The following is a 25,595-nucleotide window of genomic DNA, read 5'->3' as shown; positions in this document are numbered from 1 at the left end:
GAAGAATTTTATTATTAACTTTTAAACTTTCATGAAACAACAGAAAATTATTTGAAATGTATGAATGAAATTTAAAATAATGGCAAATAAGTATTTGTCATAAAACCTTTGCCTTTTAGCTGTTAGTAAAAATACATCATGAAAGGAATAAACCTCAAAACTAAAAATCCACCCCTCCTTAAATAATTGTATATTCCAGGTAGATTAAGGTCCCCGAGGAAAAACAAGCAGATTTGCATTAGGAGCATTTATATAGGGAAAAATTTCTCTTAGTGATATAGCATTATCAACTATTGAGAGTAGAAAAAAGGCTTTGAGATTTTCTGTTGTGTGTATTTAGAAGATGACATACTTAGTTGGAAATTTTGATAGAAATAATAGTGCTTTGGATAAAATTATTTGTTATAAGCATTACTTTCTACTTTGGCATTAAGTTCCCCCTTTAAAAATTTCATCATTTGTATATCTTTATTTCCTTAGTAGCTGATTTAACTGATTACTTTAAAAAGTGGAAAAATTTATGGTTTCCTGAATTGTGTAACTAATGTTAAATTTGTTTAGGCATCCATGTTTTTATTTGAAAAATATGTATTTTAAAATATTCAAATATATACATAGAATAAAGAATGTTTGAATCTCAGATTCCTCATATCTTTGATTTAAGAAGCAAAATAGAAGAAAAAAGATGGAGTAGGAAAAGTTTAAAGGAAGTTAGGATTGAAATCATTTCTTTTATTTTTTTGTTCAAAATATTTTAAAGAATAGAAAAATCTAGATTTTTAAATATTATTTGTATATATATAAAAGTAATAATTAGCCAAAATTTATGTTTTAATAGAATATATTTAGAGTTTAGCTTTTCTTTTTATTTATTTATTTAATTTTTTATTATTGGTTGTTCAAAACATTACAAAGCTCTTGACATATCATATTTCATACATTTGATTCAAGTGGGTCATGAACTCCCATTTTTACCCCATATACAGATTGTAGAATCACATCGGTTACACATCCACATAGAGTTTAACTTTTCTAGAATGTTATCAATTGTATAAGAAAACCGAAATCTTGATTATGTATTTATCATTGACTTATAGAATAATCATAGTCACATTATTCACAGGTAAGTTTTTGTATTTATAAGTGTTAAAACTTTCCACAAACCTGATTTATAGGTACATTGTAGGATTAATTAATGTTGTGCTGTTAAATAATAAAAAACCCCAGAGGATTAATTAGTGTGTTTGCAATATACTTTGGTGACTTTGGTGAAGGTCTCTTATGTTCATGTTGTCCTCTGTAGCAGCACATCTTTACTTTATTCAAATAAATATAGATGTAAAGGCTATTTTTGATTTTCTGTTTGATGACTGATAAAGAAGAATCAACTCATTTTCCAATTTTGTGTTGGATTAAAAAGCATACTTTATTCTGTTTGAAAATTTTATATATAGATATTAGATACTGTTTGATAAAAATAGGTATCTTTTAACCTTTTTAGATTAAAGGAATAGGAACTAACATTATGTCAATATGAAGAGGGGGTTATTTAACTTAAATGTTCTGTTACTATAAGTACTCAGATTAAAAATACTGAACACACAAATACAAGTATCTTTTTGTAATGCTCATCTGAGATCACAAGATAGCATGGGAAATTCCTATGGGCCAAAAAAGAAGAGTGAATCACTCTTAGAGTTGTAAGAACATGATGAGCTAATGTCAATGCAGGCTTGAGAAGTTGGCTAATCTTAAATTTAATGGCCAAATAGGAATAGGAAATGATAGATGATGATGCCTCGAAGTTACATGAGTTGGAATTGAGAATTCTTTATAAGCCATGACTCTTGAAGAATTGTATACCTTCTATGAAATGTTGACAAGGAAAAAAAAATCCATCCACATGTGCAGGTTGAAGATTAGGAAGCTTGTCTATCTCAAGGATTGGGGGTGAGGTGAATTTGTCCTGAGAGTACACAACTATAGTCCTTTTCTCATGAGGTTTTGGGGCTTGAGTCTAATATACTATGAGTGAACAGAAGGAGATTTTATTTAAACCCTCCAAAATTTTAGATAGTAAAACTACCAAGATAAAATGTCATATGATATTAAAGACTTAATAGAAGGAGTTTAAAATATGATGGATAAGCAATTCTCAAACACCAGGCAGATTTGAAAATAACAAAATAAAACTTCAAGAAATGGGGGACTGGGGTTGTGTCTCAGCTACTGCTGAGACATTGCGAGGCCCTGGGTTCGATCCCGAAGACCACATAAAAATAAATAAATAAAGATATTGTGTCCAACTACAACTAAAAAATAAATATCTAAGAAAACTTCAAGAAATGAAAAATATGGTCATTGAAATAATAATTAAAAACCTGCAGTAGATGTGGAAAATAGCAGCTAAAGAGAGACCAATAAAATGAAAGAGATATATTTTGGAAATTACCCAGATTGTGTCACTAAGAGGTAAAAAAGTGTGAAAGAGAATAAAGATATAAGGGGAATAGTACAGAAGTCTGTTTTGAATCTAATAGGAGTTTCAGAAGATAAAGACCAAATGATCAAGAAATCAAAGATAATATGTGTGAAAATTTTCTACTCTTGGTGAAAGACTTCAGAATCAGAAAGTTCAGTGAATCTTTCACAGGAGAGAGTACATGAACAGAGTCATTATTTTAGAAATTGCAAAAGTAAATATATGTAAATTAAGGTAGAAATGGTTTTATTGATTTTTTTGAGTTTCTTTAATATACCATGTTGTTCTATGTGAACCATATGGTATTTCTACCACCTTACAGGTCTGGAATGGGAAATGGAGTATACACATAAATAAATGTGTAGTATTATGTTAGATAATGATAGAAACTTTGAAGACAATAAAAAGAACATAAAGATGTGGGGAATCACATGGGAGAGAGTAACATATTTATTTGGGAAGGCCAGGAAAAGCTTCCATGGGAAGGTGATATTTGAGAGCCGTAAGTGGTGGAGGTAGGAGAAAGAACACAGGTGAATCATTTGAGGGAGGAGAAAGGGGAGTGGTATTGCATGTAAAGAACCTGAGGCAGGAATACAGTTGGCTTACTTGACCAACTACTGAAGGATGAATGTGGTGAGTGAGAGAAAGAAAAAATGTATTGATGGTGATTACTGGGTTTCAGGTCTGTGTATCTGAATACATGGAAGCACCATTTAGAAGAAGGAATCACCATGAGGGGGAAGTAGTTGTTGGGAAAATGAGGATGTTTTGTTTGTTTTTGTTAAGTTGGAGATGCATATTTGATATATGAATAGAATGATCTAGTAGATCTCTTTTGATATATGATTTGAGTCTCAGAGGAGAGGTTGAAGTTGAAAATAAATTTGGGAGACTTTTGGTATGGGTGATATTTAAAGATAGATTTATAAAGACTGGATGAGATTACTTAGGGAGAAAAATATATAGAGAGAAGATAAGTAGCCTCAGATGTTTAAAACCTCAAGTGGAAGAAGAAGAACTAGCAAAAGAAACTGTGAAGATTTGACTGATCAGATATGAGAAAAATATTAGAGAATGTGGTGTCCACAAGGACAAGTGAAGAAAGTTTTTTAAGGACAGAATGACCTTGTTAGATAAGACCTGAGAGTTGGCTATTTGCAAGGTGGAGGTTGCTAAGGACATTAAATAGTACAGTTTAAGGACAAAAACCTAACTGAAGCAACCAGATTTTAGACTATTGTTTTAATCATCTTTTATAAAATGTGACATACAATTATCCAAAGAAATAAAGGTACAAAGTAAAGAAAATCTATATTTTATTAAAAACAAACTTTTTAAAGGTGACCATATCAACATGGAAAAGTCTTTGGGAACCAAAAGCAAGACCATTAAGAAATTACCAATTGCTTGGTCTGTTTTATGTGGCTTTAATAAAACCACGATACTGGCTAATTTATAAAAAAAAGAAATATGGTTTTTACAGTTCTGGAGGCTGGAAAGTCCACAGTTGAGGGGCTTGTGACTGATGAGGCTGTTCTTGCTGTGTCATTTCATGGCAAAAGGCAGAAGGGCAAGAGAACATGCATGAGAGAGCAAGAGGGAATTTAAAATCAAGTTCAGTGAGAGCTGTAGTCTACTCAAAATAAGTAATCCACTCTCAGGATAACAACATTAGTTTAATCATCTCTTAGACTACTGCATTAGAGATTAAATTTCTAATACATGAACTTTAGGGGTCACATTCAAATCATAGTACCAGTAAATTATCATATTTAATAAATATAATAGAGACTATTGAAAATAATTGAAACAGTTATATGTTACTGGGATATTTACTAAGGCTTCAGCCTTAGTATAGCCCTTTGATAATCTGTGGCAATGAGAAATTTAGCACATACAAATTTAAGGTAATACGGAAATTCTTGCTTAACATTCCCTGTCTCTTTCCAAAAATCTTTTATTAGATATGAGTTGTGAACTTAAAAACAGTGACAATGATTCAGTGAGTTTACTTGGGACACTGAGTTTTTATTACTCTAGTCACATTTTGCTCAATTATTAAACAATTTTAATTGCATTTTTTGGGGGTGAAGATATTAATAATTAGTGAAATGCCTACTAAGGATAGGTAGCTGGAGGGGGGAGGAAGGGTATTAAGTATTGGCCTCTGAATAAGTTTTAAAAGAAGTTTAAATGTTTCCCCCTAACATGGAATTAACAGATTTATTCTAACCCTACTAGCTTCCTCTTCTTTTGCTAATTTTTTCTTTTACTTTAAGTTTAAAATAATTGTGCATTCATATGCAGTTTCAAGAAATAATAACAAGAGATCCCCTATATGCATTAAATAATTTTCTCCAATACTAACATCTTGTAAACCTATAGAACACTATCACAGTGAAGATACTGACATTATAAATTCAAGATACAGAAAATTACCACCTAAACAAGAATTCTTCTTGTTGCTCTTTTATAGACTATACCATTTTCCTCTTCCCTCCTTCCTCTAGTTAACCTTTGGGAACTACTAATTTGTGTTCTCTCTCTCTCTCTCTCTCTCTCTCTCTCTCTCTCTCTCTCTCTCTCTCTCTCTGTCTCTCTCTGTCTCTCTCTCTCTCTCTCCCCCTCTCCCCCCTTTTTATAATTGTGGCATTTTAAGAATGTTATGGAACTGTATGTAATCTTAACTGTATGTTATGGAACTGTATGTAATCTTTTCGTATTGACTGTTTTTGCACAGCATGACTCCCTAGAGATGCATCTAGGTTTTATGTGTGTATGCTAAAAGTTCATTCCTTTCTAATCCTGAGCAGTATTCCATTGTAAAGATGTACCATGGTTTGAAATTCATTGTGGAAGAACATTTAGTTGTTTCCAGATTTGAGAAATGACACTAGAGCTGCAATAAACATTTGTATACAGGTTTTTGTATGAACATCAGGTTTTCTCTTTTAGAAAGTGTCCAGGAGAGCAAATGGCTGGGTCATCTGTTTAGTTTAAGAAACTTTCAGTCTGGGGATGTAGCTCAGTGTGAGTTCTTTCCTAGTATATGTAAAGGCCTGGGTTTACTCCCCAGCCCCACAAAAAAGATTGAAAACAACAACAAAATACACCAACCACCAAAATGAAAACAATAGAAACTTTTCACAAAGAAAAGCTCAGGACCAAATGACTTCACTGGTGTATTCTAGCAAATGTTTAAGGAATTAACACAGACTCTTTAAAAACTCTTCCAAAAAAGCAGAAAAGGAAACAACACTTCCCAAACCATTTTCCTATTCCAAAGCGAACATTAATTGTAATTCTGTTCACTGGCAGTGAACAACCTTAAAATGAACTAAGAAAACAAAATTCCATTTATAATAAAATCAAATTAGTAGTTAGGAATGAATTAAACAAATCAGATATAATATTGTATTAAATTTCTCATTGCCACAGATTATCAAAGGGCTATATTTGATAATATAAATATTACACATCCCCTCTTATTCTTAGGGGTTGGGTTTCATATCTCCAGTGGATGCCTGGAACTGTGGATAGCACCAAATCCTTATATATACTATGTTTCTTCCTACACTTACCTATGATAAATTTTAATTTATAAGTTAGGCACAGTAAAAAATGAACAACAATAAGTATTAATAAAGTTAATGATGATAACAATATGTTTTAATAGAAGTTATTTAAAACTTATGAATTATTTACTTCTGGATTTTTCTACTTAATATTTTCAGACCACAGTTTATTACAAGAAACCATGACAGTTAAACCTGTGATATAGAGAGACTACTAGACACTGAAAACTATAATACCTCATTGAAAGAGATTTAAATAGATAATCAAGAGTCAAGACATCTCATATTCATGGATTAGGAGACACAATATTGTAAAAAGAGGGTGGTACTTCTCAAATGATGGCACAGATTCAGTGCCATCATATAAATCCAAATTGGCTTTTTTTCTAGAAATTGACAGGCTGAAATTAAATTCACTGAAAGTACCAGGGACCCAGAATTACCAAAAATAACCTTGAAAAATAATGAAGTTAGGAGATGCATACACCCCAGTTCCAAAGCTTACTGCATAGCTATAGTAATCAACATGGCATAAGACTAGACTTGTATATTAATGGAATAAAATTAAGAATCCAGAAATCAACTCTTAAATTTTTATGATCAGTTAATTTTTGAGATAGCTGCCAGAATTATCTAATGAGGGAATCAATAGTCTTTTCAACAAATGGTACCTGGACAATTAGATATACACATGCAAAAGAACAAAATTGGACCTCTGCTTTACACCATATACAAAATTATTTCAAAGTGTATCATAGACCTAAATGTAAGAGCTAAAACTATGAAACTCTTAGAAGAAAACATAGTTATAAACCTTCATGACCTTTGAATTAGGCAATAGTTTCTTAGATGTGACACTAAATTTCAAGAGGTAAAAGAAAAAAATGATATATTGGACTTCATTAAAATTAAAAATGGCTGTGCTTCTAGGAAACTGTTAAGGAAATGGAGATAGAATGAGGTAGATAACAATATTTGAAGCAATAAATATTAAAACATTTTAAGTTTATGTTTTTAAAGGTCCCAGTTTCATTAGGAGCAGTCATGTAGCGCTATAAACCAAACAACTCAGGAAGTTGAGGCAGGAGGAACACAAATTCAAGTCCAGCCTGGACAACTTAGCAACACCCTGTCTCAAAAAATAAAAAGTGTTGGGGGATATAGATCAGTAGTAGAAAACCCCTGGATGCAATCTCCAAGACAGAAAAAAAAAATCCTTCTTTTTCTTATAATTCCCTATGATCATTTTCGAAAATAACTCTTCTTACTTTATAAAGTATTCTAACACTGTCTGTGCATATTTATACATGTAAATACTATAAAATTCAATAAACTGATATCTTGCAATCCAAAATCCTAATGGTTGATATCTGATAAAAAAATGATCTGAAGAGTTATCAGAGATTCAGTATCTGTGACATATTCCATAACCTCCAAAGTATATTTTTGGAATGAGTGTTGGTAGTGGATTAGAATAAGAGAAAGGGAAAAATTGAGGATAAATTAATCTGGCTGGGTGTAGTGGCACAAACCTATAATCCAGTGAATTGGGAGACTGTGAGGCAGGAGGAACAAAAGTTTGAGGCCAGCCTTAGCAACAGAGTAAGGCCCTATACAATTTAGTGAGACCCTGTCTCAACATTTTAAAAAGGCGGAGGATATAACTCAGTATTTAAGTGCCCTTAGTTCAATAGGAGATGGCTATATTTCATTCCATTTTCAAGTATTCAGATTATTTGAAGCTGGAATCTAGTCCTTGTGTTGTTAGACTTTAGTTTCATTCTGTTGTTCACAAAGAACATATCTCATATGGTTTAATTCTTTAAATTTGATGAAATTTGTCTTGAGGGCTTGGATATAATCTGCTCTGGAGAATGTTCCTTGTGAGTTAGGAAAAAAAAAGTGCATTCTGCTATTGTTGTATGGGACATGTTTTAGTCAGTTTTGCATTACTACAACTAAATGTAAGAGACAACTAACCTTATAAAGAAAAAAGGTTTATTTGGCTCACAGTTTTGGAGGTTTAAATCCAAGATTATGCAGCCCCATTGTTTTGGCCTCTGGTGAAGGCACCAGATAGTAGTATAACTATTCTAAGTCTAAGGGTGATGCTCTTTGTTTCTTTTACTTGAGGTTTATTAAAAATCTTTGAAAAATTTTGACCATTGCTTCTTCAAATGTTTTTCTGCCCTCTCCTTTTTCCTTCTGATACTCATGCATTTTGGTTTACATGCATTTTGGTTTAGTTGATGTTATCCTGCAGGTTCTGAAAGTCTATTTATTTTCTTCAAACATTTCCCCCTCCGTTCTTCATATTTGATGTTATGCTGATCTATCTTCATGTTCACTGTATGAGCCCCTCTAGTGAAATTTTTATTTCAGGGATTGTAGTTTTCAACTCCAGAATGTCCATTTGTTTATCTAAAAAAGATTTGTCAAAAAAATCTATTTGTTTAAATTTTCTATGCTTGTGGAGTCATTGGTTTGGTTTCCTTTAAGCATGATTCTCTTGCTTTGGACACATTTAATTGCTTTGATATGTTTGTCTGCTAAACCCAATGTATGAGGACCCTCAAAGACTGTTTCTTATTACCTTTTTTTTCTTTCCTTAGTATAAGTCACACTTTTCTTTTTATTTTTCATAGTTTTGCTGAAAATTAAACTATTTAGATAATATACCATCTCCAGATTCTGATTGCATTTTCCCTAAAGGATTGTCATTGTTGATTTTTATTTATTTGTTTAATAACTTGCCTAGAGTAAATGTTTGTTGTGTGACATGTGGGAACTAACATTTCTACTCAGTTTATTATTTATTTTCCCTCCCTTCCTTCGTTCCGTCTTTTCCTTCTTTCTCTTTCTCTTTTCTATCTTTTGTGACGATTAAACCCAGGAGTGCTTTACCACTGAGCTATATCCCCAGTCCTTTCTATTTTTTATTTTGAGAAAAGGTTTCACTAAGTTGCTATGGCTTGCACTTAAGTTGCTGAGACTGAGATGCCCTTACCTCAGCCTTCTCGTTGCTGGAATTATAAGGTTGCACCATCATGCCTAACTATATTGTTTTTCTCTTTAAGGCTGAATTTCTAGTAGTCACCATACATGTCACTCAGTGCTTGCTTAATGATGTGTTCAAATGCATAGAGCCAGTATAGTTTTTCCCTTCTACTGACAGCAGTATGTATAGATTGGGGAATATATTCAAAGTTTAGGCTGTTTTCGAGTTTGTCCCAGTTTTTATGTTCTATTGAGATCTCTTGTGTCCCTAGCCAGGAATATATGGATAGCTGTTTCTAGTCTCTTCTACATATACACGTAAGCCTCTGTTTGGCCAGGAATATGTGGAGAGTATATCAAGCCCATCTGTGGCTGCCTTTCCTTCAAGATTTCTCTGTTAAGTCCCTTGCTCATCTGTCATTTGGCTTACAGCAATGGGGACCAAACTTTCATACTTGCTTGAATAGATTTAGGGTTTCCCCTTTTACTTCCGGGCATAGATTTCCTGCTTTCCACTCCCAGTGAGCTCAACTACCTCAGTCAACATAGCTGCCAGTTTTTGTGGCTTGTTCTACCTAGGTAGAACTATCCCACTGACTTAACTGGTAGAGGAGAAAGGGTTATGAGAACAGGCCCAGGAAAGAGGGCCACAGACTTCTGCTCTACTAACCCAAGTTCAGATTTCATAAACAAATATTTGACAATTTATTGTGTATCTTTTATCAATTTCCAGCCACTTGAGATGATTGTTAATATTTTTTTCCAGCTATATATTCACTTTTGAAGAGATAGAATTGCCAAATTCTTTATTATATTGGAAGTCGTTTCTTTTGTTCTTTTTTCCCTCCTTCGTGTTTTTGAGATGTTTATGTTTTTCATGTGAGGACATATAAAATATTGCATAGAAAAACATGTGATTTTAAATTTTATTAATGTTCTAAGATATTACAATTATAATTAAGCAGAAATTAAAATTTTTCTATTGTTGCAGATTTCAAGTTCAACATACAAAGATAAGAATGAGGAATACAAAAGACAGTTCACACATCTACCTGATACAGAGAAGCTGATAGCAGGTAAAAAAAAGATGGAAATTTGCAAAAAACAAACAAACAAAATCCATTTTTAACAATATTATCAAAATAGAAGTGACATGTGACAGTGTATGTAGAAAATTTAAGCCTTTATGTAAGAGAGAAAATAGTTTTCAAGATAAGCACCATCTTCTCATTCACAATTAGACAATATAAAACTAAGTTATAATTTGGGGAGGAGTGATTTCTGACTTAGTAGGTAAGAAATAGAATTAAGTACTAGGAAAATATAATTAAGAAGAAATGATTTGTCACAATTTCTCCTGGTACTTGTTTAATATGGTGTTAGAGGAAATATTTAAGCTTGATATTCAATATATATTAACTCTCCCTGAAAAGATACATTCTTTAACAAATGTACTCATAGAGAAACTTAATAAAACATTTTAGAGATGAATTAGTATTCATGTCTTTGTTCACATAGACTTTTTTTTTCAGAGAAAAAAATCATTTTGGCTTATGAACGTACTTCATTTTTAATGTAAGCTTATTACAAATTCATGACAATAAATTATAGAACTAGGTGTTAATTTTAGAATATTTATTTAAAACATTTGTGGGAATTTCTCAGATTTGATACTATGGGGGAATGTTTAATTCAGTGTAAATGATTTTCCAGACAGTTCAGGTCAATAAATATGTTGATGAATTACAATATTTTAAAAAATACTATTTATTGCATGTAACATTCTCATGAAAAAGTTTTCGAATTCTGCATTGAACAGTGAGTGATTCTTTCAACAACTGCAACATTGTTACAGGGAGATAGCCACTGTTGGCAGTTTCTTCTATGTATTTACAGAAATTTTCTGTGTGTCTTTAGGAACATATGTGTATATGTTGCTAAAAAAAGTTAAATAGTTACATGCTATGATTATTGTTTTGAATCTTGTATGCAGCTCTTTTTAAAAAATATTTATTTTTTAGTTTTAGGTGGACACAATATCTTTATTTTACATTTATGTGGTGCTGAGGATCGAACCCAGTGGCTCGTGCATGCTAGGCGAGCACTCTACCACTGAGCCAGAACCCCAGCCCCTACAGCTCTTTTTATTAGCCCTATTTATAAGCCTACATCATGCTTTTAATGGCTTCCTAGTATTCAATTGAATGATTTATATTGTAATTTGTTTAATAATCCTTTACTGATAAGACTTTTTGGTTACGTCTTATCTTTTACCACTAATGTGACATTGAACTTTCTTGTGTGTATGTGTGTGTATGTGTGTGTGTGAGTGTATATTTTTTTAACACATATGAACACATACTCTAAGATAATCTCCGTGAAGTAGAATTGTGACACAAAAGCTAATGAGCATTTAAAATTTTAACTGTTGTTAAGTCACCCTCCAAAGAAGCCTTACAATTTACATTCTCATCAATAATGTATATGAGTACTTGTTTTGCCACACCTCAGGAACTCTGCTTTATCAGAATTTGTTAGGTAGAAATGGTATTTAATCATTGTTTAAATATGCATTTCCTTAATTGTGAGATGTCTATAAACCATGTGCATTTCTTTTTCTATGAACCTTTCTCTTCATAAACTTTGCCCATTTTTCTAGTGGGTTGTCTTTTTCTAAACTTTGAATAGCTTGTTAGATGTTAAAAACAAATTGTAGATCTTTTTTGCATGTGTGGAATGTTTCTTGCCAGTCTGCCACTTAAAATCAAATGCTTTTCACAAAAACCTTTCTAAAATGTATCATCCTCATTACTGCCTTCTTGAAAGAAATTAATCTGATTTTACAGTGAAATATACCCATCATAAAACTGAAAAGCTATACAGAAAAAGAATAAAGAAAAAAATGAAAATCGTTGGGGATCCTACTGTCTATATACAATTTGGCTAATATTTTATAGCTATCTTTTTATAAATGATTAGTGGGCCACTCTAATACTACCTCTGGGAAGAGATTAGGCTAAAAGTTTGCTCACTGCTCCAAAAATATTTGGAGTCAAATTGGTAGGAAAATTTTATTCAAAGCCAGCTTTTAAAAAAGACAGAAAAAAACCTATTGTTTTAAAAGTTCCATCTTTGAGATCTATGAATGTGAGCAAGGCTTTTAAAAGAGAAGAGGCAGCACCCAGGCAGCAGAGGCAGGATGTAAGACAAAGGCAGGAAGTGTACATGTATAGATTTAGTGTGCTGCACAGGCCTGGGAAGAGGACAGTCTCCATTCTCAGCTTCCTTAGGACATAGTGGTGGTGGTGGTTGTTGGAGGAGAATCCTTTAGCTCCCTCTCAGCATGAGAAATTTGCTCTTAATTTCAGAGGGAGACTTCCAAATTCAGTCTGTTTTAATATCTTTCAGTGTGTATTTGCTTTCAAAAATTAACATTTTTAACTTTTTCTCACTGCTATAGTAAACCTGCTCCATTTAGAAAATTTGGAAAATGTTAGGAGAGGTAAAATGGCTGCCCAGGGGAATTTCTAGGGTGATAGGATGGTTCTACATGGTACTTCAGTGGTGGATTCATAACTGCTGGTTTGTCAAACCTTTACACAGGAAACTTCTCAATTAAGATATCAGAATAGTTCTTTAGTATCCCCAGAGGATGATTGGATCCAGGATTTCCCCTCAGATACTAAAGTCTGTGGATGTTCAACTCCCTTATATAAAATGGCATAGTATTTGCCTATAATCTGTGCACATCATGTAGTATTCTTCAAATCATATCTAATACATTTAATACCTAATATAATATAAATGCTGTGTAAATAGTTATTATGTTTCAGGGATCCAGTATTTGTGCTGCTCAGTACTCAGCTTAAAACTTGAGGGGAAAAAAACTTGGTTGAATGAAACAGTTTTATTCAAAACCAGCTGTGAAGAATACAGACTAGACTTTTTCATCTCAAATCTCCGCTAGGGGCATCAGGGGTGCAAAGGGTTTTTATAGGAGAAAAAGAAGGTATAGTGAGATAAGAGGCAAGACATCCACATGCAAGGTGAGTCTTCTTCTCCATTATTTGTGTTTCCACTTGTCTGTCTCGTCCTTTCCCAGAACATCAAGTAGAGCCTCTCTGTCCCCAGCCCTATTGGGAATTAAACCCAGGAGTGCTCATACATCCCCATATTTTTTTTTATTGCATTTTAAGACATGGTCTTCCTAAATTGCCCAGGCTTGCCTCGGACTTGTGATTCTTTTGCCTCAGTTTCCAGAGTCACTGGGATTACAAGCATGTTTCACCACACCTGGCTTGCAATTTCTTTTCTGAAGGTATTACTTTTCTGCAAGTCTGTTCATAAGAGCTAATAAAAGGAAGGGTTGTTAAGGGGGAGGACTCTCTTTAGAATACCATGTGAAAAGGATGAGTTGTTAAAAGATTAGGATAAAGATTAGAAGAGAAGGGGAAAGTAATTCTGTTAAAGACTGCTTCTGAGCAAACTGTTCTGTTATAGTTACAGTGATAGAAGACAAACAGATGTGAGTGGTGGGAACACAAGGTTAAAGGAATAATTTTATAAAATGGGCACATTATGTTCATTCCCACATGCTTTCTTTTCCAAGAAGCAGTTTACCTGTAGCCCTACCTGGCTTAGGTAGACAGGATGGATATGTCACATTCCTCAGCAAACTACTTGTTATCTTTAGGAGAAATGCAGGCCCCAAATAATGTCCATAAGAGGAACCCATGTTACCCTGAAGGGGGAGATTTTTGTGGTTCTTGTCACAGACCAGATCCTGAAACTCAGGGAGATAAGGATGATTCCTCCTAATCATAAAATCTGTAAGAATTTGAGGGTAAGAATCCAGTTAAGTGCTTGCTTTGTCAGCACATTTACTAAAATTGTAACCATACAGAGATTAGCATGGCCCCTGTGCAAGGATGACATGCAAATTTGTAAAGTGTTCCATATTTTTTCCTATATATAAGTGATGAATATACTATAAGAGAAATTAGGAAAACTACTCTCAAAAAGTAGTCTCAAAAATTAAAATACTTGGGAATCAACCTAACAAAAGAGGTGAAAGACCTCTATAATGAAAACTAAAGAAAGAAATTGAAGACCTTGGAAGATGAAAAATTCTCCCATGCTCTCAGATAGGCAGAATTAATATTGTCAAAATGGCCATATACCCAAAACTGATATACAGATTTAATGCCACTTCTGTTACAACAATCCTGATGACATTCTTCATAGAAATAGAAAAAGCAGTCATGAAATTCATTTGGAAAAATAAGAGGCCCAAAATAGCTAAAGCAATCCTCTGCAAGAAGAATGAAGCAGAAGGCATCACAATACCAGACCTTAAATTGTACAACAGAGCTATACTAAGTAAAACAGCATGGTATTGCCACCAAAACAGACATGAAGACCAGTGGTAGACATAGAGAAAAACCCACATAAATACAGTTATCTCATACTAGACAAAGACACTAAAAACATTCATTGGAGAAAAGATAGCCTTTTCCACAAATGGTGCTGGGAAAACTGGAAATCCATATGTAGCAAAATGAAATTAAGCCTCTATCTCTCACCCCACACAAAAATCAACTCAAAGTGGATCAAAGACTTAGGCACTAGAATAGAAACTCTGCAGCTAATAGAAGAAAAATTAGGTCCAGATCGTCATCATGTTGGCTTAGGACCTGATTCCTTAACAAGACTCCTAAAGCACAAGAAGTAAACCCAAGAATCAATAAATGGGATGGATTCAAACTAAAGAGCTTCTTCTCAGCAAACTAAACAATAATGTGAAGACAGAGCCTAGAGATTGGGAGAAAATTTTTCCCACATGCACCTCAGAGCCCTAATCTCCAGGATATATAAAGAACTCAAAAAACTTAACATCAAAAAAACAAATAACCCAGTCAATAAATGCAAGAATCAGCATTTGAAAGTGGGATGTGGTCTTCATTCTGCCTCAGTTCCCCAGAAGGCCCTTTCCTTATAACAATAGTATATTGTTTAGGGAATGATACAAGCAAAAATATTTATACATATTCAGTGTAGATGAAATCTCCCTCCCTCCCTCCCGCCCCTCTCTCTCCCTCCCTCCCGCCCCTCTCTCTCCCTCCCTCCTATCCCTCTCCCTCTCTCCCTCTTGCCCCTCTCCTTCTCTCCTTTCCTTTCTTCCTTCTTCCCATGTGTATGGAGGGCTGACTTTACAGATCTATTCCATAGCTGTTTGCTGAGAGGATTTAAAACATAGTACCCTAGTAATAACAAGCATGTCTAGGGCCCAGATTTTAGTTTCTAAATACCACTCTCCAATAAAAGGAACAAGAATTCTTTGAAGAAATAGCCTGTTATAGGGCTGGAACAGTGAAAATGCAGAATGAGTTTGAAATATCTTGTAGTTATTTCAGAAGTCAGGAAGAGCTTATTAAAAAAAAAAAAAGGAGCCAAGTTTAAAATGGTCAAATCTAGAATTGCTTGGACAACAAAGTAACAATAATTTTGGATTATAATTTTAAGAATCAAATATTCATGAGCACATAGTATTATAAATAAATGCTTGAATAATTAAATAGGGAGAAGCCCACAACTCTACCTGAAATTCCAAGCATCCCTAGGTAATTTATATGCACATTAAAGTTTGAGAAAATCTAATCTAGGGATTAAGTGTGCACCTGGGTTGAAAGCCTTACTAGATTCTTACACTCTGTACCTGTAATGGTGAAGAAAATCTAAAATATTTTCGCCAACAACTGAATAGTGACAAAACTTATTTCATCAGTGTTAATGCATTTCTAACATCCTGATTAACAAGCCAGTAATTTCACCAGTGAAATTCCTTTTTTTTTTTTTTTTTTTGGTACTGGGGATTAAACTCATAGGTGCTTACAACTGACCCACATTCCCAGCCCTCTTTTATAGTTTATTTAGAGGCAGGTTCTCACTGCTAAGTTGAGTTGCTGAGGTTCCCTAAATTGCTGAGGCTGGCTTTGAATTCATGGACCTCCTGCCTCAGCCTCCCAACTTGCTGGGGTTATAGGCATGGGACATTATGCCTGGCTTGAAATCCCTTTTCTAATGTATCTATGCTAATTAGCCAAACATTTGATGTTAAACTGTGATAATAATAGTTAAAGTGCTTATGGTAGCCTCTGCTGGAGTATAGTTATTTTAATTAGATTGTTAGCAGACCCATACCAAGTATGATTCTGTAAATTACAACTAACTCTCCCTAAGCCTGGGTATATATATCTGCTTTTTCACTTCTAATATTAATTCTTGTTTATCTTTTTTTTTTCTTGCCTGATCTTGGGCAAAGAAATGTTTATTAAAATTAAAAACATATTTGACCCAGCAATTCTACTTCTAGAAAAAATGGTATTATGGGAATACATTAATTTCCCAACACTTTGGCTTATCATGAGTATGCAGGTAGCAGAGCCTTTGGGTAACGTGATTGAAGTGCTAATAGTTGGAATCTGGGCTGGAATGTATTGAAATGCATTGAGTAGAGCATACTATCTGTTACTTAAAGAATCTATAATCCTTTAAATAATCTTATCAGTCAAAATTCTGCCAAACATAAGGCCTTATGCCCAGATGTTTTCAGAAATAACTTTTATTCAATTTTCAAGGAACTGATGGCCCCAAATTATGCAATAGAAGAAGAGCAAAATTTTTCTCATTTGTTTTTGAAGTTATGTCAACCTTGAAATAAGTTGGTGCTGATTGGTAGGGGTTGGGGGAAGGAGAATGTGTGCTGGAAGAATATGAACTGTATAATCTTATGGTTGTCCTTCTATATTATGAGTGAAGGAATAAATTGTTACAGAGTTGGAGTGGATTATCTCTAAGCATATCCCTTTGTTTATCCAAGAAAACTCTCCCCTGTATGTATGGAAAGGTAGAAAGGTAGAAAGGAGGCATATTGACTGACAAATCTTTCTTTGTACAGAGAGAAAGCAGATTTGGATTCCTACACTGTATTAGTCAGCTTTCCATTGCTGTGACTAAATGCCTGAGATAATCAACTTGTAAGAAGGAAAGATTTATTCTGGCTCACAGTTTCAGAGGTTTCTGACCATGATTGGTCGACTTCATTGCTTTTGAGCCTGTGGCAAGGAAGTACATGATGGTGGGGAGCATGTGGTGGAGCAAAGCTTGATTACCTCATGGCTTCTGAGAAGCAAAGAGAGAGGAGGGCTGGGGTCATAATATCCCCTTCAGTGGCAGTGACCCAACTTCCTTCCACTAGGTCCCACCATTTAAAGGTTTTACTACCTCGCAAAGGTGCTTCAGCACATGGTGTTTGGTGGACATTCAAGATCTAAACTGTGCTATACCCTCAACCTTAAATGCCTAAATTCGACTTTTACTCTGGTACACTAACATTCACATTAGGAGCTGTGGCCTTTTAAAGATTGGGTAAATTCTGCCAGTGTTTGGAAGACATAGTGGGTATGGCTGACCTCTGAGGGAACCCATCGGTTATGTCCTTGATGTCTGTATCTATCATAACCATCCCTCTTTGGGCTTGCTGATTCTAAATGTGTATATATAGGGAAGAATGGCTGTATTTCTACTGTAGCTTTTGTCTGTATATTTTTTTCTTTGTCTGCATATTTTTTTTAAGATTAGGCTTTCTCCACACTTTGTTCATTGATATCCACTTTTTGTCTTCTAAAATTTAACAAAACCTTCAGTCTGCTAATATAATCATTCTTTTACCTACCCCTCAGCATTGTTATGGATTTAATCTCTTTTGTGTTTTCCCTGTCCTCTCAAAACAATTGTAGAGAAAAACAGGGAAGTAAGTGCATGTCAGTATCCCTCCCAACTTAGATCAGCCATTCTATGTATGATTTATTACTTAAATAACTCTATTCCATTGAAAGTATTTGGCTTAGGAGACTATATTCTTTTTTTCCAGGGATATCATTACTTAAAACCTTGTTAAATTCTCTGAGTATCTGAGTGAACAATGTGGATAAAACAAATAATATTGTGTTGAAGGAATATAAAAATCTCCTACCAACTCAGAAAACCTCTCCACAAAAGTCAAAGAGAAAGAAAACAATTTATTATCAATTAAGCATTAAACCAGAATGTGAAGTGCATTGCAGGCAACCCACAAGAGGTCTTAAGAACTGAAAGAAATCTCTTACTCTGTTACACAGTCAAGCACATACAAACCACTATGGGTAGGCTCTAAAGAAATGATCATTAGTCCTTAAAATAAGAGGACTTGACATCACCATATGTCACATATAGTTCATCTCAAATTAACCTCATAATTAGGGCAACCATCAGTGATAGCTAGTTGGCATAAATCCAAAGGAAAAATAAACTCATATTTTTATGGCAGGAGTTAGTTTTGCAACTTGAAGTGAGGTGTCCACTGAAATTATACTCCTACCTTCTCACAGATTCTGGAGATAGAGATGTTATCTTCCTTGATATTTACTTTTCAGAGATGGCTCCCAGGTCCTTGAGAAAAAATTTCTGGTTTAAAACTGGCAAGAAGCCTATTTAGCTTTTAAAAAGATTCACATGCATCCTCAAAGGAGCAGGGAAAGAATTTGCAAGTTTTCTAAAGAAAATATTCCAAGGAAAGCAAGGGGAATATCTGTTTCCCTTTCTGCAGGAGGGAAAATCAGGTTTTTTTTCTTCAATTTATATTTACTCCTGTTATTTCAAGTAAAACACAAAATAAAAAATGAAATAGTTACTTTGGTAACTTAATTTTCTTAAATTTGTAAGCAATTCTAAAAATGTCTTGAGTCTTTTAATTTTTTTAAAGCAGTGTCAGCATAATTGGGCTCTCAAAGATGATTGCTGCTAGAATGAAATGCTTTTAGATATGTATTTCCTAATATTATTGTTTAAAAAGGCACATTCACATAGTTAATTGTCACTTCCCTTTTGGATAGTAGGCCTAGCTCCATCAATAAAACAAAATAGTATATCTTATCTAATTAAGTATGTACTTACTATTTATTGTGCAAGTTTAATGTATATGTATATGGTACTGATACACTCTTTATCCATTACCATAGCACTTTATTCTGTATCCTTCATTTTGTTGTAGTTGCTAAAGTAAATCTTTAGAGTTGGAGCTATTCAGTTTGCCACAATTGATCATGCAATAGCTAGTAATTGATTGATGTTAATGCTTGTCACACATTGACTTAAGTTTCTTGGTTAACTTCTTCAATTTTACTCTTTCTGATAACCAATTTTAAAGTTATAACATCCATAAAATAATTTGTTTTAAATGTTATTTTCTCATTTCATCCTAGGTGAATTAGATTGTTAATATGACTTAAGTCAGGTAGAATATTGCCTCTTGAAACACTGATTACTATTGTGGTGCATACTCATTTATCAGTTGCTAAATTAGAAGAAAAGAAGAAGAGTAAAACCTCTTTACTTTTAAAAGAAAATGTTTTATTTCTTGCATAGGATATATTGCCTTTGTCATTTTTTTAAAATTCAATTTTATTGAGGTATACATTTATTATGATAGAACATACACATTTTAGGGAAGTCATTTTAAAAACCCACTGATAAAAAGTATGCCCAGGTAATGGTTTCTGTAGCTTTTTTCCCCTATAACTTTTAATATGATTAATTTAAAATAGTGTGCTGTGGTGTACAGACTAGCCATGCTGGCATCACCTGAGATCCTGTTGGACACACAGACTCTTGACCTTTCTCCAGACCTATTTAATCAGAAATTCTGAGGGAGGGACCTAGCAATCTGTGTTCTAATAAGTCTGCCAGGTATTTCTAATATGAAATATGAGGAGCATTAAAGTAATGAAATATTTTAGTGGTTTATATAAAAATTTCATGATACCTCAAGGTAACCTTTAGTCTAATATCTGTTTTGAAGATATATACTAGTAAATGAGTAACTTAATCTGCTTAATTATTTACTAGGAATTTTTGTTTGGTGGTATCTCAGGTTTGTTTTACTGAAGGAAGCATTGTGAAAGACTGGCTACTTTGCTCAATTTTTAGTGTTTGCTTAGAAATTTAACATGACTAAGTATAAATATCTTGAGGTTTGTAAAACCTTTTTCTAAAATTGCTAATTACATTATGGAATTTAAAAATTTACTGCCTAATTAAAACACCTTATAGCAACTCTTTATATCTCACATTTACACTCCTGTTTGTATTTGCCACAGAGTCAGACTTCATCTTAGACACATGGTATTAACTTGTTTGGTAGGCAGTGACATTTGCACGAAGTTTCTTTTGTATTTTTTAAACTGAAGACTTGATTTTGCTGGATTTTAGTGCTGAGATCAAGAGGATCAACTTTGAAATTGACTTAAAAAATTTATACAAATTTCTGAGTCATCTTTGCCTTCTCTTTTAACATTATAACCAATCACCAATTCCTCATCAGTGCTACTTCCTAAATATTTATGAATTTAAATCTTTCCCTTAATATTGTTTTCTTCTGGTCTGAACCACCATCATCTGTCCCCTGGACTTCCAGCTGGCATATTGAAATCAATTTTTGGAATGTGATTAAAGCACTATTTAATAATCTACATCTGATCATGTCCTTTCCACTTAAAACTCCTAAGTGGGGGGCTGTGGTTGTAGCTCAGTGGTAGAGTGCTTGCCTAGCACATGTGAGGCACTGAGTTTAGTCCTCAGCACCACATAAAAATAATTAAATAAAAACCAAGACATTAAAAAAACAAAAACTCATCAGTAGCTTCTCAGAGTCCATTCTACTGTGAGACCTTACAAGATGTACTTATTTAGCTTCTCAAGCCTAGAGAGCTATCTTTTTCTAGATCCTAAAATGTACCATGTTTTTTTCTACCATAGGGCTTTTTTAAAAACTTTTTTTATTAGAGCATCGTTATTATACACAGTTATTGGTTTCATTTTGACAAAATAATACATGCAAGGAATTTGTTAGCAAGCCCCAATCCCCCATTTTCTCTCCTCTTCCTTCCCCCTATTTTCCCTCCTGTATGCTATTACATTTCCTTTCTTCTACATATACATAAAAGTGAAATTCCCTTCGATATCTATATATGGAATATAATGTGATTTTGTTAAGTTCATTTCATTTATCTTCTCCTTTTCTTTCCTTCCTCCATTTCATTCTCCTACTCCTCTGTTCTTCGCTGTATTTTAACACTATAGGGCTTTTAAATGTGTTATTCCTTTATGAGCCTGGTGAGACTTCATTGATCTTTAGACTTTAGTTTATAGACTGCTTTTTTAGGGGAATCATTCCTGATATCCTATCTCCACATCCCACCCACTTACCTTCATAGCTCTTGTTACATGTATATGTTCATAGCTTTATCTGTGTTTGGTCATTATCATACTTACTTTGTATTTATTTGTTTATTATCTGCCGTCCTTCTAGACTGATTCATGAGGGTAAGATCCACTTCTGGTAATCTTAGTGCACAGCCAAGTATATGAAGAGTGAACTAATGAACAAATTGTGATGACTTTTTATTTGTTGAAATAGTATTGGGTTTATTCAGTTGCCACATTTTTGTGAATAGATGTTCCTTATTTTTGTGTATATAGATTATGCTTGTGCTCTTCAAAGGGACATTTTGCTTCAGGGACGACTATACCTTTCAGAAAACTGGCTCTGTTTCTATAGCAACATCTTCAGATGGGAAACTACAGTAAGACATATTTTTGAATTTGATTATTTAGTACAAATAATTGCATAAATAGAAATATATACTGTCCCCTTAAAAACAATGTATTCTAGACAATTCCAAAGTAAATTCATATGTATATTTGTGCATCTTTACTTAGATATGAGTAAATTTACATGTTGTATAAAATATAACATATTTTTCTAACTTAATACCTTGAGCTCCATTTATACTTATTAGATATGGTTACAGAAAAATTTCAGATTGCAAAAGCTTGGATATATATCTGTTGGCTGACAAAACCAAATCTTATGTGAAAGACTGTCTGAGTTTTGCTTGTGTGTTGGTGTGTTAACGTGGAACATGAACACCCATGCGTATTTTCACACTGTGTCCTACTGTAAGATGTGGGAGTTGGTTGAGGAGAATACTGAAGGGAAGAATGTTTTGAGTGCTTACCTTGTTTTTCCTAAAGGATATAAGCATGTGTTTATTAATCCCTTCAGAGTTTTCTACTAAATATTCTGGATTAGAATTATATTATAATCCTTGGCTTTTTGTATTGTATATACTTCTAAAAATATACTTTTTGATTTTTCAATTCTTTTGTATGTTTAGATTTCTATTGCTTTGAAGAATATAACCTTTATGACCAAGGAGAAAACTGCTCGACTGATCCCAAATGCTATCCAGATCATTACAGATGGTGAAAAGGTGAAAAACTTTTCTACCTTTGCCATGTTCCATAGTGTGAAGAAAATTTGCATCATACTGATCATCAGTATTGAGAATATAGGCAGCTGTTGAAGTTAGGAATATCTTGTAGAAATACGCTGTTTTTAATAGTAGGTTTATGTATACTTTAATAATTATTGGTGATTAACTTTAAATGACTGACTTTTTTGTACTTCATAGTTTATGAGAACTTTCACCCATATTTTTCATTTTCTCATTGTTAAGAGGTAGGCAGGATGAGTGTTGGTAAAATGTTCTTATTATTTCTAAATACTGTAATAATTTCATGATTGTTTAGTCAGTAATACCTGCATAATAGCAACTAATAAAAACATAGTCTTGTGAGCAGAGATTTGGGCAGCATACAAGTAAGAACACATAATCATTATAATCTTTTCTTAACAATGGCAATTAATAGCCATCATTTTATTATTCACCTGCAATGTCTATCATTTCTTGGTGGGGATATATGAGTAATCTTTCTATACCCATTTGAAAAAATTGTTCAGGGCTATGTGTCTGATATTAGAAACATAATGCTGAGGAAAAAGAAGAAAGAAGGAACGTATGGAAGGAAAGTATGGTAGGGTATGAAGGGGAATCAGAGAGAAGGAAAGAAGGAAGGAAGGGAAGAAGGAAGTGAAGGAAAGAAAGAACATGGGGAGAGAGAAACAGGATCATGATATTAAGTCTTTGTAATTATACTTACAAAAATTTTTTTTAGTTGTGGATGGACACAATATATTTATTTTTATGTGGTGCTGAGGTTTGAACCTAGTACCTCACATATGCAAAGCAAGCGCTCTACCACTGAGCTATAGTCCCAGCTCTGTAATTATACTTTTTAATCTTATAAAGTTTCTTTCAAATGCACTTTGAGTTTTATTGTTTATTTATTTTTGTGGTGTCAGGCATCAAATCCAGGCACACATGGTAGGCAAGTTCTCTGACACTGAACTATATTCCCAACCCCTTCTATTTGTTTTGAACATTCTCATTCCTACAGAGTATTTCCGAATACAATACAAAGACCTTTCCCCACTGAACTATTTTGAGAGTAAACTGTCTGTCAACCCAGATGCCTTGTTGCCCTCGTATTACATAACCATAATATAACCATCAAAATCAAGAAAGTAATATTGATTTATCATTGTTTAATCTTTGGACTGCTTTCAGTTTCCACAGTTATTCCAGGAATAGACTCAGTTCTGTGTTCCTCAGTTTCCTGGAGGAGTCCTTTTTGCCTTTGCTTTACCTTTATGTTCCTGACACTTTTAAAGATTACAGGTCAATTATTTTGTAAGATATTCCTGAATCTGTTTGATGTTTCCTTATGATTAAATTTGGGTTATGCAGTTTTGGAAGAAATCCCTAGAAATGATGCTCTTTTCTTCCTTTTGGATCCTATCAGATGGCACATAATTTTAGTTTGTGCCATTACTGGTGATATTTATATTGATTATTTAATTGTGTCTGCCAGTCTTTGTTTTAAAGTTAATCTATTTTCCTATACAAATATTTTGAAGCAAGATGCTTTGAAACTATATAAACATACCATTCTTGCCAAACTTAAATTTATTTATTTGTTTATTTTTATCATTTACTTATATCATTATGAATTCATGGTTTTTATTTTATTCAATGCTTATAATCACTACAGTTACTTATTTTGATGTTCAGATTTCCCAAGTTTGGGCATTTGAAACTCTTTCAACTTGGTGTTTATGTTCTTTTGACTATTTTCAGTATTGTTTGAACATTTCTTTGCTTTTTGGCACAAGATGTTTCAGACTTTGGCTGTTCCAGTGCTAGAATCTATCATTTCTTCAAGGAGTTTTGATTTCTTTAGGAGAAGACCAATATTTAGAAGCTAGCATATTCATTGTATTGGGGTATCACTATTTCTGAATTCTCTGTGGACAGAAAAAGAGTGTATATTATGTGTATAATGTTTTATTGTTTATTTATTTTATGTAATCATACACCCACATTCAAAATGCACACACATACATATGCCCACTTATATATCTATCTATCCCTCCTTCCATGCAGCCAGTCATTCATCTATCCATCTATCATCCATGAACACATATCAATACTTCCCATTCCAATTGAACACCACAGAGTTCATTCTTGTTTTCTCCATTTCCATGTTTGTAACCCCTCTTTCCCTGACAATGAGAAACCAGGCTCCCATTATCCATTATTTGACCAGTTAGCCTGTTTGGAACCAATCTCCATCTCCACTATCACCCCCAACATGGATGTCCTTTCACCTCATGAAAGGTTCTGACAGAGTTGGGCCACTGCCCATCCCACCATGACTCAAATATTCTCATATGCCTGACCTATGATTTCCTCACCTTGCTTGGACTGATGGCACATGTCCTTTCCCCTGTATCCACATTTCTCTGTCAGAGGTCTTTTTACCCGCTTGGGCTCTGACACTGTGTGAGACAATGCTTCTTTGTGAACAACCTCCTCATTCTGATCTAAACACTGCTTTAAGTTTTTCTGCCCCCATCCTCACTGCTAGTGTAGGGCCTTCTTTTTTCTGTTCTACCAACACCTTTAGTGATAACTTATTTAGTAAGGGAATAGTTTAATATTCTTACCTTTAGAATTAATACATACATACATTTTCATTATTTAACAAAATCATCAAATGATTCTTAACTAACATCTTCCTTCCATGTCAGTAAAGCCTCAATTCCATTGTCCTTCCAGAGGCAAATGCTATTATAATTTGATTTGTATTTTCAGTCTGCCTTTGTGTTTACATGTATATGTGCATACATCTGTGTATGCATATATGTATATATAATTTTGCTTTTCTAAAGTAAATGCTATCTTATTCATATTGTTCTTCATCTCTCTTGCTCTTTTTTGGGGGTGGTGGTGGTAGGAGTACTGGAGATTTAACCCAGGGGCCCAGAGGTGCTTTATCACTAAGCCACATTCCCAGCCCTTTTTTAAAAATCTTTTATTTTGAAACAGGATCTCACTAAGTTGCTTAGGGTCTTGCTAAATTGCTGAGGCTGGTCTTGAATTTGCAATCCCCTTGTCTGAGCTTCCTGAGTCTCTGGAATTACAAGTAGGTACCAAGGTACGTGACTCAGCTCTCTTTTTAAAAGAAATTAGCACCAA

At 33.7% G+C, this 25,595-nt stretch overlaps 1 protein-coding gene and 1 non-coding gene across 5 annotated transcripts in view; both read left to right on the top strand.

Moving 5' to 3' along the window:
* The window catches only part of Gramd1c (GRAM domain containing 1C), an 84,108-nt gene that overhangs the window by 8,776 nt on the left and 49,737 nt on the right, over positions 1–25,595 (top strand). For all 4 annotated transcript variants that reach the window (XM_021727937.3, XM_021727936.3, XM_040270352.2 and 1 more), the window contains exons 3-5: positions 10,049–10,133; positions 21,634–21,737; positions 22,332–22,427. In XM_021727937.3, coding sequence (XP_021583612.1) covers positions 10,049–10,133; positions 21,634–21,737; positions 22,332–22,427 — 285 coding nt within the window. The remainder of the gene's footprint in view (positions 1–10,048; positions 10,134–21,633; positions 21,738–22,331; positions 22,428–25,595) is intronic.
* LOC120884722 (U6 spliceosomal RNA) lies at positions 13,917–14,020 on the top strand. The gene has a single exon (XR_005727133.1). It is a non-coding gene; the product is annotated as a U6 spliceosomal RNA (small nuclear RNA).

This window comes from Ictidomys tridecemlineatus, chromosome 3 (genome assembly GCF_052094955.1).
Source record: "Ictidomys tridecemlineatus isolate mIctTri1 chromosome 3, mIctTri1.hap1, whole genome shotgun sequence".
Lineage (NCBI taxonomy): Eukaryota > Metazoa > Chordata > Mammalia > Rodentia > Sciuridae > Ictidomys > Ictidomys tridecemlineatus.
The sequence above is the reverse complement of the archived record's forward strand: the minus strand, read 5'-3'. Positions and strand labels throughout refer to the sequence as shown.